The 15,825-nt window shown below is 54.7% G+C and overlaps 2 protein-coding genes across 2 annotated transcripts; both read left to right on the forward strand.

Moving 5' to 3' along the window:
- Positions 1 to 2,805: 2,805 nt before the first annotated feature.
- On the forward strand, positions 2,806 to 4,044 carry KRP23_1899 (uncharacterized protein; the record flags this gene model as incomplete). The annotated part of the gene is made up of 1 exon (XM_067886565.1): positions 2,806 to 4,044. The coding sequence occupies one exon, from the start codon at positions 2,806 to 2,808 to the stop codon at positions 4,042 to 4,044; it is 1,239 nt and encodes a 412-aa protein (XP_067749234.1).
- Positions 4,045 to 14,008: 9,964 nt separating this feature from the next.
- On the forward strand, positions 14,009 to 14,473 carry KRP23_1900 (uncharacterized protein; the record flags this gene model as incomplete). Its single annotated transcript, XM_067886566.1, has 1 exon — positions 14,009 to 14,473. The coding sequence occupies one exon, from the start codon at positions 14,009 to 14,011 to the stop codon at positions 14,471 to 14,473; it is 465 nt and encodes a 154-aa protein (XP_067749235.1).
- Between the last annotated feature and the right edge of the window lie 1,352 nt (positions 14,474 to 15,825).

Genomic DNA, 15,825 nt, shown 5'->3' on the forward strand with positions numbered 1-15,825 from the left:
CATCAGCAAGCTCTACCGTTCGTGTGGCACGTGCGGTGATAAGGCCCGAAAGGTGTCCGTCTCCAACGTGTACGTCGTGAACCCGGGCAACGCCATCGTGACGGTGAACAAGAACTGGAACGATGAGGCCACGCTGAGCAATATCTGGGTCAAGTCGAGCGGCGACAAGGTGAAGATCTGCCAGTGGTCGCAGGGTAACGCCGACGGCGAGCCGTCCATGCTGGGCGACGGTCCGTCCGCTCCGCTGTGCCAGTACTCGGAGAGCGACGTGCACATCAACGGAGACGTCTCGCAGGCCACGGGGACCTCGGGGTCGTCCACCTCCACCGAGACGGCCTCCTCCTCGACAGGATCGTCGGCGACGTCGCAAGTTTCTACGAACTCTACGGCCGATGCGTCCGATGCGTCTGCGCCTGGCACGGTGGCGCCAGCCAACACGGAGTCTGGCGAGTCTAGCCAAAGCGAGCAGCAGCAGTCCAGCGAGAAGTCTACGGACGAGTCGGAGCAGCAGCAGCAGCAGTCGAACGCGTCCGAAAACACGGATGATGACAGCGACAAGAAGAGCAGCGATGATACCGACAGCGACAAGAACCAAGAGGAAGAGGAAGAGAACAACGACGACGCGCAGAACGAAGAGCAGACGATCGTTTCCAGTGCCGCCGGCAGCAACACCAGCAGCGACAGCTCCAACACTGGATCGACCGTTCAGAGCTCCAGTACCGGATCCACCACTCAGAGCTCCAACGCCGGGTCCGCTACCCAAAGCTCGGACAGTGACTCGCCCACGCAGACTGCCACCAACACCAGCACCAACACCAACACCTCCACGTCCACCTCGACGGGATCAGTGCCCGACGGCACGTGGCCCGCCAGCACGGGAACCGTCCTCTACAAGGAGCCGTACACGATCAAGGCCGGCGAGGTCTTCGACGGCAAGATGCAGACCTTCGAGCGCTCCGACGTCACGTGCTCCGAGGGCGAGGGCCAGAAGGACACGGCCGTATTCCTCGTGGAGGCCGGCGGCACCCTCAAGAACGCCATCATCGGCAAGAACCAGAAGGAGGGCGTGCACTGCGACGACCACGACTGCACCATCGAGAACGTCTGGTGGGACGACGTGTGCGAGGATGCTTTGAGCATCAAGGGCGGCTCGGCGTCCAGCGTGACCACCGTGACCAACTGCGGCGCGCGCTACGCCTCCGACAAGGTGGTGCAGCACAACGGCTACGGCACCGTCAAGATCGACGGCTTCTACGCGCAGGAGTTCGGCAAGCTCTACCGTTCGTGCGGCACGTGCGGAGACATCCCTCGCATCGTGACGGTGGAGAACGTGTACGCCGTGGACCCTCTGGTGAGCGTCGTCACGGTGAACAAGAACTACGGCGACCAGGCCACGCTGAAGAACATCCGCGTGAAGACGACGGACGGGAGCACTGACGTGAAGGTGTGCCAGTGGTCGCAGGGCGGCAGCACGCCGTCGAACGTGGGCGATGGTCCGTCGGGCACGCTGTGCCAGTACTCGGAGAGCGACGTGCAGATCAACCAGTAGATATGTACCGCCGTAGTGTTATGTGTACAGGTATGTGTGTGAAGTCAATGCTAATGTTTGTAAACTTGAAGCTACATGTCCTTTTAATACGTAGCTTTGTGCCTTCCGTTAGTCGTTTGGGAAGGCCACCAAGGTGGCATGAGATCGAGCACGTTATGTAGCGCGTATCCGGATAGTGGACCGGCGCGCTTTTGAGAACGAGGTGCAGACAGAAAAAGCTTGGCATCTTTAGGCTTTGCTAGCCAAGAGCGGACAGGTGGCTTTGAACGTTCAGGTATGAATGGTTCAGGCAAGATGGCCGCCTCAACGTTGTTGAATAAAAAAACATACATGTATTGGCCATTCGCTTTGCGCGCGACACTGTGGCTGCGAAGCGAGCGTCGAAACGGAGAAACGAAAGCAGCAACAGAATGATTATAGGTGCAGTACATGTATCGCTACATGTATTAATACGCCCTGGTTGCTGCTGAATCGCACATTGCTTGTGCCCTATAACCGATCCAAGAGGCCTGCCCAGCGCCGGTAATGCACCCCAGCGCGATCTGCTGAGCCTCAGACGTTGCGCGGAGACCAGAACATTCGATTGCGTCGAGCAGCGCAGCCTACATGAACTTGTCCTTTGATTGAAGTGATAGCGCACTCATGTAAGCTGCCGTTTGTAAAGAAAAACATTTACTGACTCATAGCCTTCAGCTGCTTCAGGGAAATGAACATGTCCGCTACGCTTGCCGCCACCATGACGACGGCACATTACAAGCCCTGGTTGCACCGCAATTGTGCGCCTTACGAACGGTAAAAGCGAGTCCTTCGATCCAATCCTTGAATCCTATCGCCGCTCGCATACTCCACCTAGGATGCTCGAGCTCAAATGGGGTCGCGTTGAGAAACGAGGCGCGGCTATCCGAGCTGCACATTCCGTGTCCTATTTTTAGTGCTTGGGCAGACGAGTATGGGAAACTCTATGCGTGTAGCGCTGCGGAGACGGTCTCTGGCCAAAGGAGAACATGGTGCAAAAGCATCTGGATAAACCCCTAAAATTTGTCAGCATGTATTAGCCAAGTCAGAGCACTAGCGGAGTGCCTACTCAAATCCGAAAGCTGAAGCCTGAGCGAGCCATTTATCACACACGTGTGTGCCAGGGAAAACCCGCGCGATTGCACGGAACACCTAAAACGCCGCTGTTCATTAGAGGAAAAACTCGCTCTCCGGCACGAGAATTTTTTTTTGCGGGAACGTCGCGGCCCTGGAGAACGAGGATGAAGACGCGTCTTGCTCCGTTGGTGGTGTGCGCGGCCCTGCTGATCTCGTCGACGTCGGCTGGTGGATACAAGACCGGCGTGTCGAAAACGTCAACAGACCTGAAGGACACGGGCGACTCGTACCTGGACGACTACGACGCAAACGCGAGCAACCGCTACGATTTCAAATACGTCAACAGCGAAGCCGACACGTCCGAGCGCGCTGGAACCCTCGGCGACTCGGTCGTTGCTGGCAAGGAAACGGATGCCACGGAATCGCCTGACCCGGTGACGCTGTCCCCCGAGTTGAAGAAGGAATCGGGTATCGACAATGGAGCCATTAGCACGGAGAATAGCAGCAACCAGGAAACGGCCATTAAGGAGGGCACCATTGGTGGCACGGGTAGCTCCGATACTACTTCAACGGCCCCTGAGCCGACCCAGGATTATCAGGCTAAGAAGGGTGAAACTCCAGCGCCGCAGTCGACTGAAGACACGAAAGCTACAAAGGGTATCTCGGAATGGACCCCCGCACCCCAGTCCACAAGCGCCCCAGAATCGCCACCTGCGAGCACTCCAACCCCCGATGACAATCAATCGGACCAATCGACCGGAGCCTCTAAGTCAGCCGACACGCCAGAGACGACGGATGCTCCGCAATCGCCACCTGCGAGCACTCCAACCCCCGATGACAATCAATCGGACCAATCGACCGGAGCCTCTAAGTCTACTGACACGTCAGAGACGACGAATGCTCCGCAGTCGACCCAGTCGGACAACCAGTGGACTCCGGCCCCGAACCAATCGAACAACCAGTGGACTCCGGCCCCGAACCAATCAAACAACCAGTGGACACCGTCTCCGAATCAGTCCAACAACCAGCAGCCTACCCAAGCGCCCAACAACGAGGCGCCACAGCCTACTCAGCCTACCCAAGCTCCTAACAACGAGGCGCCACAGCCTACTCAGCCTTCTCAAGCTCCTAACAACGAGGCGCCACAGCCAACGCAGGCTGGCCAGAACTCGTACTGGCAGGGCAGTCCGCAGGCCCCAGCCACGAATGGCAGCCAGAACTGGCAGGGTAGCTGGGGCTCTACGACACAGACGCAGACCACGCCAGCACCCACGACGACCACTGACTCCAGCCAGGAGTCGAACCGTGATTCCCCCGTTCCTACCGAACCAACCTACTCAAGCGGACCTACAACCCCGGCATCTCCGGTGTCGAACTGCAAAGTTCGTCGCGCGAGGCACTAAGGAGTGGTCTCTATTGTAGACAGAGAGCCTTACTGTTAGATTTGTTGCGTTGAGAGCTCCGTGTGAAAGCGAAGCACAGAATTGTTCAAACCTTTAACATGTCCACGTTCACGTTCAACGGTGAGGCTAGATTCCAGCAATTGTCTTTTCGGAATACCAACGGTACCCCTATTTGTAACTATGTTTATTAAATGGAGACAACTCCACCGGGTGCTTCAAATATGCGTTCGCTTTCACTCCAAGTCACTTGGTCAGGAGCTATTTCCCAGCTGAAATAAGAAATCGACGCCTTGCGATGGAACAATTGCGTGAAATGAGTTCAAACAACCGCGTATGCTTCCGATAACTGTAGAGCCCTTGGGGTTACGTAAATCTGTGAATTGCCCTCGCTAAAGTCAAAGAGAAACAATGCTCAAATCGACCCACGTGGCCGCCGCCACGACGAAGCGGAGGTATCAGCTGGAGAATGAGTCTAAGGTGTCTTCCAGACTAATTAGAACTTCTAATTTAGAAGGAGGACGTAGCATCTTCCGCTTTCTCGGTATAATAGCAGTTCATATCACGACGAAAGGAAACGGGATGTGTGCTGCTGGACAGCCACACTCTTGGTGAGCATCCGGATGCAAGGAACCAAAAAGCGCCGGACGTAGGAGCTGCTTGTTGCAGTTCCTCGACAGGATAAGGCCATGTAGATCAGGACTTGTACTTAGTAAGTATTGAGCAAGCCTTGATTTGTTGTATGCAAGCCTTGGACGAACATGCGGGTAGGGGAACAAAAAAAAAGGTGAAAAACGCTTCCACGAAAAAGAGGGAACATGAAAAACGTGATTTTCGTGTTCTCCTCGCTAAAGTGCGAGAACAACGAACATTTTTGCGAGCTTCCCTCCCGATATTCGTTCTCGCGCATTTCGTATTTATGCGGATCTGGCGTGTTCGTATCCTACGCGTTGGATTGGCTGAAAATCGCACGATCTTCCACAGCCGCACTGAAATTTATCGAGCTCACTCGCGAAGATATCCTCTGCCCAAGAAGCGGCCTGCGTTCGCATGTGCTGAGCCTCCGACGCGCTCGAAGTGCAGCCGACAGACTCGTGATCACACCAGGGACCCTGAGCACCGCAAGTCTATGCTCGTGACCACCACACGGACCACGGCACCTTCCAGCACACGGATCAAGTCAAGGACTTCAGGAGAAGGTCAGAGGACTCCGCCTGAAGCAGCAGTACATGGACTAAATCCACCTGTGACCCACACTCGTGGCCACCGCAAGGACTCACTGTGCCTCCAGCCTCAGCTTTAGTCCTCGGACTTCAGGTCAGAGGCTCCGCCGCCAAGCATCGAGCTCACAGCGCAGCCGACAAGACTAGAGACCGCATCGGGGACTTACTTCACACTCGTGACATCTGCAGGGACCCACGACACCTCCAGCCAACGCGTGACGATGACAGAGCCACCTTCTGTGGTCCTCCAAGCAGTGAAAGAGTTCCAGGCCCTTGGACCCTTCGAGTTGGTGCCTCCACGACCAAAGGAGACTTCGTACATATTCAAGTGGGGGGTTCGTGTCAAGTACATCGAGAACGAGAAGGAGGTCTTCGCGTGGGCTTGTTTGGCCGACGAGGCGTGTCGGACGTCAGGAAAAAACCTGTTCAAGCTCTATGCTGGCAAAACGACCATGGCCGTGAAGCACCTCCAGAAGATACACAACGTTGGCTCGCCGAAAACAAAGATAGCGACCGTCAAGAAGCGCAAACACGACCATGATTACAACCACCTGTCATCGTCCGCCCTGTACTCAAACAACCCAACCCGGCTAAACGTGCTGATGACCACTCTCATGATCATCAACCATAACTTGACGTTTCGTATGGTGGAGTACGAAGAGGCAAGACTAATCCAAGCGCTACTCTATAAGGACGAGATGAAGGCCAAGATAACTACAAAGCAGGTGAAGGAATCTATCGTGGAGCTGTATTCTTCAACACGCAAGGAGATCACTAACTACCTCCAAGAGAACCGAGAGGACTACCCGAACTTTACGCTCGTGGCAGATTTTTGGACTTGCAAAACAACGCAAGACAAATTTCTTGGGTTGCGGGTTTACCTGGTGGACAAGGCCTGGGAGTACAAGTCCATTCTCTTGGGAACGAGAAAGTTCAACCCCGCATATGGAGATCGTGATGGCGGCATTGTCAAGCCCTTCAAAGGGTGGTTGAAGCACATGCTCGAGGACTTTGGCTTAGCGACGAGCGATTTCTACGGGGCTACGAGCGACTCGGGGGGTGACGTGAAATCGATGCTGTGCAAAGAACTCAATCTGCACTGGGAGTGGTGCTTCGCACACATGGCCCACGCAGCTACAAAGTCATCATGTGGTGTAAATGGAGCTGCTAGTGCTGCAGCTAACCCGGAGATGGCGGACTTAATCTCACGGATGGTAAGAACAATATTTCAGGTCAAGGTCGTGTCTGTCACTGGGAGCTTATTTGCAGAGCTCTGTAAGTCTAAGACTCAGGGTGCCTCCACGCGACTTGTTGGATATTCTACTTCACGTTTCCTGAGCATGACGCGTTCATTGGAGAGAGTTCTTGAGAAGTGGCCAGCAATAACTGCGTGGTATGAAGAGCGAGCTCGTAAAGCACTTCGTGCCAACCAGCCACCACCAGAGTTCCCGTTGGCTAATCGCCATGACGACTTGGTTCATGTGTTGTCTGTGCTGAAGCAAATCGGTGAGATCAAGCGAACATGTCAAGCAGAGCATCCTGTTCAAGTCGACGTGCTCGTACAGTTGTATATGATGCGTATTCACGACCTCGACCCTGATCAGCCTTTGCCACACTACCTATCAACCGACAAAAATCCTCGTTGGATTCCTGCAAGTGACCTTACACCACTGGCTGCGGATGTACGGAGACTATTGCGGAGAGCATTGGACGAACGCTTCTTCAGCAGATATTACAACGACAAGCAATTCCACAAGTGTCAATTTGTATTTGAAATGCAGTTGAAACTCCACCCTATCTTCAAACGAACGGAGAGGAGCCTCGATCGTGCAGTGATTTTGTCGTGCCGTCAGCATGGCAAAAGCGGAAGGGATGCTGTGACCAGGAAGAATGATGTGAACGCCAAAATCCGCTGCAACTTATTGGACTTACTTAAGGCAGTAAGTGAACCCGCGGACGTCTCTGAATTTGAACCACCTGCACCTGTTGTGCAAGTCAGTCGACTGGAAGCAGAATTTGCGCCGAGATCAAGCCGACCACCAACCTTTAGCCGGCAGGATCGACGCGCAGAAGAGGAACTTGATCGATGGCTGGAAGATCCTGTCGACATTGCACGAAAAGAGGACTACACACCAAATGAATCAGTACTTGAGTTTTGGCAAAGACTTGAGCACCAAGGCGACTACCGTATCATACCGAAAGCTGTGAGAGTGCTGTTCTCAATACCAGTATCTTCGTGCCAGATTGAGCGTGATTTTGGTGTAAGCGGGCAGATGGTAACTACACAGCGCACGACATTAGCCGAGCACAACATCGATATGTGCTCATTCCTGAACAGAAACAGCGACTTCGTTGATTTATTGCAGTGTGAGGAGATCCCAAAGGGACAGCATCACTTGCACACACCTACAAGCTTCATCTTCCCCGTCGCTGAAGAAATGGACTATGACCTGGACGAGATGACAAGCGACCTTCTGGCCGACTTCGCTTCTAGTATGTCACTACCTGACGACTTCGAGGAAACGAAATCGGAATTGTGAATGTAGTAAGAAATTGACAAGATGACTAGTGAGTGAATTCACACACGTATTACGTTATGCTTTCCGTTAAGCATCTCTCGTAGCCACGCTTACCTTGCCCGGCCAGCTGCACTTAGACAACGCTGCCACATTCACGTTCCACTGCTCGACAAGTAGTGTTGGGCTGTCTGCTCCGCTCTCATTTGCACTTGAAGCTGAAGGCCTAACACGAGTACACTTTGCGCCACCTGTTTGTGTGCTCGCGCTCGATGATGTGTGCGGCGTGCAGGAGCTCGAGCGCGTCCTCGAAGTGACTGCAACCGCACAAGGCCGGTAGATGTCGGACGAAGTGGTGGCGAATATCCTTGGTACTCCTAGGTTTGTGACGAAGCACGAGTCCCCGCTACCACTGCCGCGGTTGGCCTCACAACCGCCACCCTGTTCGATATGCACCGCTCGGGTGATGTCGTCATTGGCGAACTAGCTCCTTGTAGTGTCTGTGGCGATTGATCCTCTGTCTGTGTCGCAGCAATTGACGCCAACGTAATGTGAACTATCGCCACCATGTGTGGCTGATCCCTCTCCAACGCTGCATGCACCTTTGACTCATCATCAAGATTGCTTGGACGGCGACTCTCTCTATTAGGCAGTTGAACAGGAGAGACAGGTCGTGGTGCGTGTCGGTAGGATTTCTCCCATGCCTCTAGCATCCTCATCTCGAATTCACTATCTCCATCAGAGTCGCTGCCACTGTCGCCGTCGTTGCTCCAGTCGGGCTCGTAGCGTGTCGTTCGGATTCTCTGGCGCTCGTCTACAGGCGTCAGCTCACGCACACCCTCCTTAATCGTCTTGCAGATGGCATCAACAGCTGACTGCAAGCTGTGTTCAATGCTGTATTGGGAAGCTTCGGGCTGCTCGGCTGGTCCACCTTCGTGTCGCACCGCGTCGTCACCAGACTGGGATTCCTTGCTCTGCAGAGTGTTGATACACCGATCCACGTCCTTCTTCGCGTCATCACCAGCGGCGCCGATCTCTCCGTCAGCAGCGGCGTCGTGAATCTCCCCGTCGTCGATGTCGCCGTCGATCTCCACATCGTCCTGAGCAGCAGCTTGAGATCGAGCAGCAGCTTGAGCGCGAGCTTGAGCGCGAGTTAGCACCATCGTCGGGAAGACTGCAATATTCTCCCGCCTCTCCAAGATCTTAATAAATTACCGTTTGACTAATAGCCAATCGCAGAAAAATCATTTCTGCCAACCAGACCGGCGAGAAGCGAACACATCCCACTGTGCAGTGCACACGCCAGCATATTCCCCTGCAAAAACCGATATTACGGACGAAGGTCCAAAACCTCGAGAACAATATTCTTGAGGTTTTTTACCTCCCCACTTCGTTCCACGAACAGTGTTCTTCCAATATTCGTCCAAGGCTTGGTTGTATGGTGCAAAAATACATATACATGTATGTATCGCCCCGATATAACAAGATTAAAATATTCGGGTTGCCTTGTGGTCAGCGAAAGTTAATACAATTATACATGTAGGACATAAGAAGCAAAGCACATGATTCCTAGCGCATTTGCTCCGCTTTAGAAATCTTCTGCTTCTGCGCACTTCCGGATGTGCTCGCTTCGCTTTTACAGGTGTTCGTTTGACGCTTCGACTGGAAAGAAACGCGGAGTCAGCAGCCAGCGAGGACCCCGATCGTGTGTGGACGGCATCAATTGTCAGTGCTTCTTGCACCAACGCGTGCTGTGCTTCACGCATATTTACGTTGCGCGGGAATCATAAACGGCCAGTTTAACTAAACTTTTACTAGTATTCACTGGCAAGTTTGACTCATTTTTACTGTTCGTGAAATACAGGAGCTAGTAGTAATTTGCGATTCCAGCTAATCGTCGAATGGCTTCGACACGCCGTCTTTCGTAGGCATGTCTAGTTTCACAAGCACCGCTCCAAAATAGCTGTTTGAGCACTACAGCAAGCAGTTAATGCCGACAAACGGCGTGAACGGATTCCCAAATACAGCGACGTAGCATCATTATCGCGTGTGCTCCGCATGACGACGGGCGTATCTATGGTCAATGGACGCGACGTTCAGCCGGTACTTTACATGCCATTCCCATCTCGCTCCCCTCACCCTCAGGTTGTAACCTGCGTTTGATTCGCTTCGTCACACCATAATAATACGTGCATGCGCTGTTTTAGTCCATCAACACATGTAGTTAGTCGCTTTAGTCCAATGCCAACCAAAAAAGCTACATGCATAATATTAATCCTCGTAGCGCACGTAACTGCCTCGAATCGTCAGAGCCTCTGGGCACCATCCCTCCCCTCCTTTTCTTGAGCACATTTTCGTTGCAATGTGTACGCAGTGCTTGGCTGTAGAGTTGAAAAGCCTCGACCAGCAAAAGAAACACGCTCACAAACTCAAGTGGTCGATAATCAGCCCAACGTATCTGTACACTTAGATCGTGTGTTACGCTGAAGCAGCATGGAAGCCGAATCAATGCGTCCTGCACTATGCCCCTGTGTGCTAAAGCAACGTAGCAAGCCCAGCGATCGAACGCGAGCACCAACTCCATTATCCATGCTCATTTAGCAACTTCTTCAGCTTCAAGCAAGTGTCTGCAGTACCTCTGGGGGATATCCACGACGCCTTGCTGATCAATCCTTCGCCATGGTCAAGGTTCGATCTGCCACGGTTGCCTCCGTGGTGATGCTGCTCGGCGCCACCCTCAGCACATCTTTAGCGGACGACTCATGGGGTGATATGGCACAGTACACCAGCGGTAGTTCTGTGACTCAGGACCAATCTACTGATGCCCCAACCACTTCGTGGGCCGCCAGTAAGAACTCCGACGATCGAAACAGCGAAAACAACGACAAAAAGTCTGACGACGACGCAACGGATGCACCTTCCAACTCGTGGACGCAAGCTCCGTCCAGGGGCGACTCGGATGAAGACACCACGAGCCCTCCTACCAACTCGTGGACACAAGCACCTGCTGGGTCGAGCGGAAACACTTGGACTCAAGCTCCGGACTCATCCTCCGATGATGATAACGACGATGACAAATCTGACTCTTTATCTTTTGGCGACGGCAACACATCGAAATCGTCGAGCAAGAAGTCGGACACCAGCGAAGACAACAATTCCAATCATTCTTCAGAGTCAACTGAGACTTCGGAGTCGAGCGGAAACTCGTGGAAGCAAGAGCCCGTAGGTGGTAGCCAGATATCGGGTGGTGAGACTTCGTCCACCGGTAGCCAAACCACCGGCAGCGGTACCGGCGGCAGCACCACACCGTCGATCAGCGGAGGATCCGTCCCCGATGGCACCTGGCCGACCAGCACCGGAACCGTTCAGTTCGCCGAGGCCCACATCATCAAGGCTGGAGAGATCTTCGACGGCAAGATGCAGACGTTCGAGCGGTCCGACGTCAAGTGCGAGGGTCAAACCGAAAGCGGCGGCTCCACAGCTGTCTTCCAGCTCGAGGCCGGCGCCACGCTCAAGAACGCCATCATCGGCGTCAACCAAATGGAAGGTGTCCACTGCGACGACCACGACTGTACCATTGACAATGTCTGGTGGGACGACGTGTGCGAGGACGCTTTGAGCATCAAGGGCGGCACTGCCTCCAGTGTGTCGACGGTCACGGGAGGCGGCGCTCGCTCGGCCGACGACAAGGTCATCCAGCACAACGGCTTCGGCACCGTCAAGATCGACGGCTTCTACGGTGAAGACATCGGCAAGCTCTACCGTTCGTGCGGCACGTGCGGTGATAAGGCCCGCAAGGTGTCCGTCTCCAACGTGTACATCGTGAACCCGGACAATGCCGTCGTGACCGTGAACAAGAACTGGAACGATGAGGCCACGCTGAGCAATATCTGGGTCAAGTCGAGCGGCGACAAGGTGAAGATCTGCCAGTGGTCGCAGGGTAACGCTGACGGCGAGCCATCCATGCTGGGCGACGGTCCGTCTCCGCCTCTGTGCCAGTACTCGGAGAGCGACATCCACATCAATGGGGACGTTTCCCAGGCGGGTGGAGGTTCGACGCCTAGCACGAGCTCAGCTCAGTCGAGTGGTGGAAATGATGGTGGGGATAATGACTCTACGGAGGCTCCTGCAAAGTCTTCAGGTGGTAGTCAGACGTCGTGGACTCAACCACCTGCAACGTCGTCGGAGTCGAGCGGCAACAATGACGATAATAATGATGGCACCGCAACCTCCTCCGGTGGAAACACTCAGACCCCAGCTTCGTCCTCAGACGGCAGTCAGACCTCTGGCGATCAAACCACGCAATCTCCTGCCATCTCCTCAACAGGCAGCCAGACTTCCCAGGGCACGCCTTCAACTTCGACCGGTACCGTGCCTGATGGCACGTGGCCGACGAGCACGGGAGCCGTTCAGTTCACGGAACCACACACGATCAAGGCCGGCGAGGTCTTCGACGGTAAGATGCAGATCTTCGACCGCTCCGACATTACGTGCTCTGAGGGCGAGGGCCAGAAGGACACGGCCGTATTCCTCGTGGAGGCCGGCGGCACCCTCAAGAACGCCATCATCGGCAAGAACCAGAAGGAGGGCGTGCACTGCGACGACCACGACTGCACCATCGAGAACGTCTGGTGGGACGACGTGTGCGAGGATGCTTTGAGCATCAAGGGCGGTTCGGCGTCCAGCGTGACCACCGTGATCAACTGCGGTGCGCGTTCCGCCTCGGACAAGGTGGTGCAGCACAACGGTCTCGGCACGGTCAACATCAACGGCTTCTATGCTGAGAACTTCGGTAAGCTGTATCGTTCGTGCGGCACGTGCGGTGACATCCCTCGCATTGTTACGGTGAAGAACGTGTACGCCGTAGACCCTAAGGTGAGCGTTATCACTGTGAACAAGAACTACGGCGACCAAGCGACTTTGAGCAACATTTGGGTGAAAACTTCCAGTGGAGGCGACGATGTGAAGGTGTGCCAATGGTCACAGGGCGGTGACAACCCCTCTAACCTGGGCGACGGTCCGTCTCCCCCTCTCTGTCAGTACTCGGAAAGTGATGTGCACATCAACCAGGACGTTTCACAAGCAGGAGGCTCGACACCGAGCACGAGTTCTGCGCCAGCGACGTCATCCGCCGGCAGCAGCACTTCTCAAACCCAGTGGACAGAGGCTCCTGTCACTTCGTCGGGGTCGAGTGGCGACGACGACGGTGGTAGTGATGATAACTCTGACACCTCAGCAACGTCTACCGGCGGAAGTCAGATCTCATGGTCTCCGGCACCTGCAGCACCTTCGGAGTCTAGTGAAAACAACGACAGCGGTGAGGACATGACATATGCTCCTTCTACTTCGTCTGGGGGCAATCAAACATCGGGTGATGAGACTTCGTCCACCGGCAGCGGTACCGGCGGCAGCACCACACCGTCGATCAGCGGAGGATCCGTCCCCGATGGCACCTGGCCGACCAGCACCGGAACCGTTCAGTTCGCCGAGGCCCACATCATCAAGGCTGGAGAGATCTTCGACGGCAAGATGCAGACGTTCGAGCGGTCCGACGTCAAGTGCGAGGGTCAAACCGAAAGCGGCGGCTCCACAGCTGTCTTCCAGCTCGAGGCCGGCGCCACGCTCAAGAACGCCATCATCGGCGTCAACCAAATGGAAGGTGTCCACTGCGACGACCACGACTGTACCATTGACAATGTCTGGTGGGACGACGTGTGCGAGGACGCTTTGAGCATCAAGGGCGGCACTGCCTCCAGTGTGTCGACGGTCACGGGAGGCGGCGCTCGCTCGGCCGACGACAAGGTCATCCAGCACAACGGCTTCGGCACCGTCAAGATCGACGGCTTCTACGGTGAAGACATCGGCAAGCTCTACCGTTCGTGCGGCACGTGCGGTGATAAGGCCCGAAAGGTGTCCGTCTCCAACGTGTACATCGTGAACCCGGACAATGCCGTCGTGACCGTGAACAAGAACTGGAACGATGAGGCCACGCTGAGCAATATCTGGGTCAAGTCGAGCGGCGACAAGGTGAAGATCTGCCAGTGGTCGCAGGGTAACGCTGACGGCGAGCCATCCATGCTGGGCGACGGTCCGTCTCCGCCTCTGTGCCAGTACTCGGAGAGCGACATCCACATCAATGGGGACGTTTCCCAGGCGGGTGGAGGTTCGACGCCTAGCACGAGCTCAGCTTCGGCCACTTCAGCAGAATCGAGTGGTGACGCTAGTCAGATGACAGGTGCTGTGTCTTCTGCGTCGTCAGAGGAATCTAGCGGCAACGATGATGGTAGTGAAACCTCGCAATGGACACAGGCTCCTAGTGAGAATGGCGATGGCGGCGACGATGCCAGTAAATCCCCTGCCACCTCAACCGAGTCGAGTGGGGATGACAAGAACGATGACAAGGACGAGGATGACAAAAAGGAATCCACAGACGCTACGGAGGCTCCAGCCGACGGGGGTGAAAAGTCGGACGATGACAACAAAGAATCCTCGAATGCGGACTCGACCCAGCAGGGTACCTCGTCCGATGGCCAGAGTGTTACCCAAGGGGAGGTAGAAGGCGAGGCAAGCGTTTGGAACGATACGAGTGCCGCTGTTCCCACTGCGGTGAAATCGGATGCGGCCACCAAAGAGTCTGCGCTCATGTCGACAATTACAGCGTCGAAGTGCAATATTCGCCGCAAGAGGAATTAAGGCCGTCAGCACAGGCACTGGCGCCTTTTATTTGTTTCGTTGGAGGCTTCGTGAATAGTTTTCACGCGAAGCGCAGTGACGTTTTTAGTGTGCTTGGAAACAACAACAATGTGAATGTGTTTTATTTCTTCACAGCATGGCAGTTGAATAGTTGTGAAACAAATCGATTTACATTCTGGTTTTGGACCAACTCCGTAAACCCCCTGGTGTCGTGCTCCAGCATGAAAACTACCAGCATGAACTCCTGTACATGTAGATTTGCTTTCATGACGAAGGAAAAGAGTGGTGAATGCAGTTGTCTCTACATGTTGGGTTGATCTCCGTCCCGGTAAGGGCCCATATTCAACTGTTTGAGCTGAATACCGTGAGACAACCATATTGCTATGCCTCGATGTTTTGGAATGGTGTGACTTGCTTCAGTATCGCTGCTCATCCGATCTCATGCTACACCAAGCAGTCGAGCAATCGGAGCATGTGCGCGGAGCACAAGCAAAACCTGTTGCTTCCAAGTCCAATTGCCGCCGCCGAGGCCCTCAATTTGGAGAATCCAATGTAAGTAATTCAGTGGAGTTGTGGCCCGAGTCTTGACTCAAGACGCTGAAGGGAGTTCGACTTCTGTCACGCACGCAGGACTGGGTTATGGCAAACGCCGGATCGACCCGACAATTCTGTCATTTGAACGGGTTCGTGCTACCGCAAAACCAACATGGATTAACGCATGTACCAGCAACATCCAACGTGAGCCGGGCAGCGTCCCGAAATCACACGCCATCTCCGAGCCCAAATTGGCGACTGACTTTTCAGCAGCTTCCTCCCCCGTTTCTTGCAAAACTCCTTTGCGGCAGCTTGTGCACTGGGATTCCACAAGGACGAAACCTTTGTTGATGATTTGCAACGCCTTCTCCAGAGAGCAACGTCCGTGGCAGCTCGTCAATATAGCTGGAGACTCGGATGAAGCTGTATTAGACCGGAAGGAAGTTGGCATTCTTCCAGACATTCGAACGAGAGCTTGACGGAGCTCATTGGCCGATGACGAGTCGCCAATGGCGACTGCAAGGTGCCGGCATCTGGTCGCAGCCCGGCTTTCATGGGGCGGAGTCTACACGTCAGGACGACGCCGCTCCGATGATCGGGAAAAGCCGTTCCGCCCCAATAGCCAACATCGCCAATTCACTACTGCGACCGATCCGTCAAAGCAACAACAGTACACTGCAGCAATCAGTCTACTGCACCCGACCAACGCAACCCTTTCTCGTCTATGCGCGCGGGCTTCCGCACTCGCTTCTTTCTCATTAGCCTGTCGAGCGTCAAGGCCCCAGCGAGGCCCCCAAGCACTCGCTCAGCAGGTCACC

This window comes from Phytophthora ramorum (assembly GCF_020800215.1).
Source record: "Phytophthora ramorum isolate Pr-102 chromosome Unknown Phyram_PR-102_s0002, whole genome shotgun sequence".
In the NCBI taxonomy this organism is placed as follows: domain Eukaryota; phylum Oomycota; class Peronosporomycetes; order Peronosporales; family Peronosporaceae; genus Phytophthora; species Phytophthora ramorum.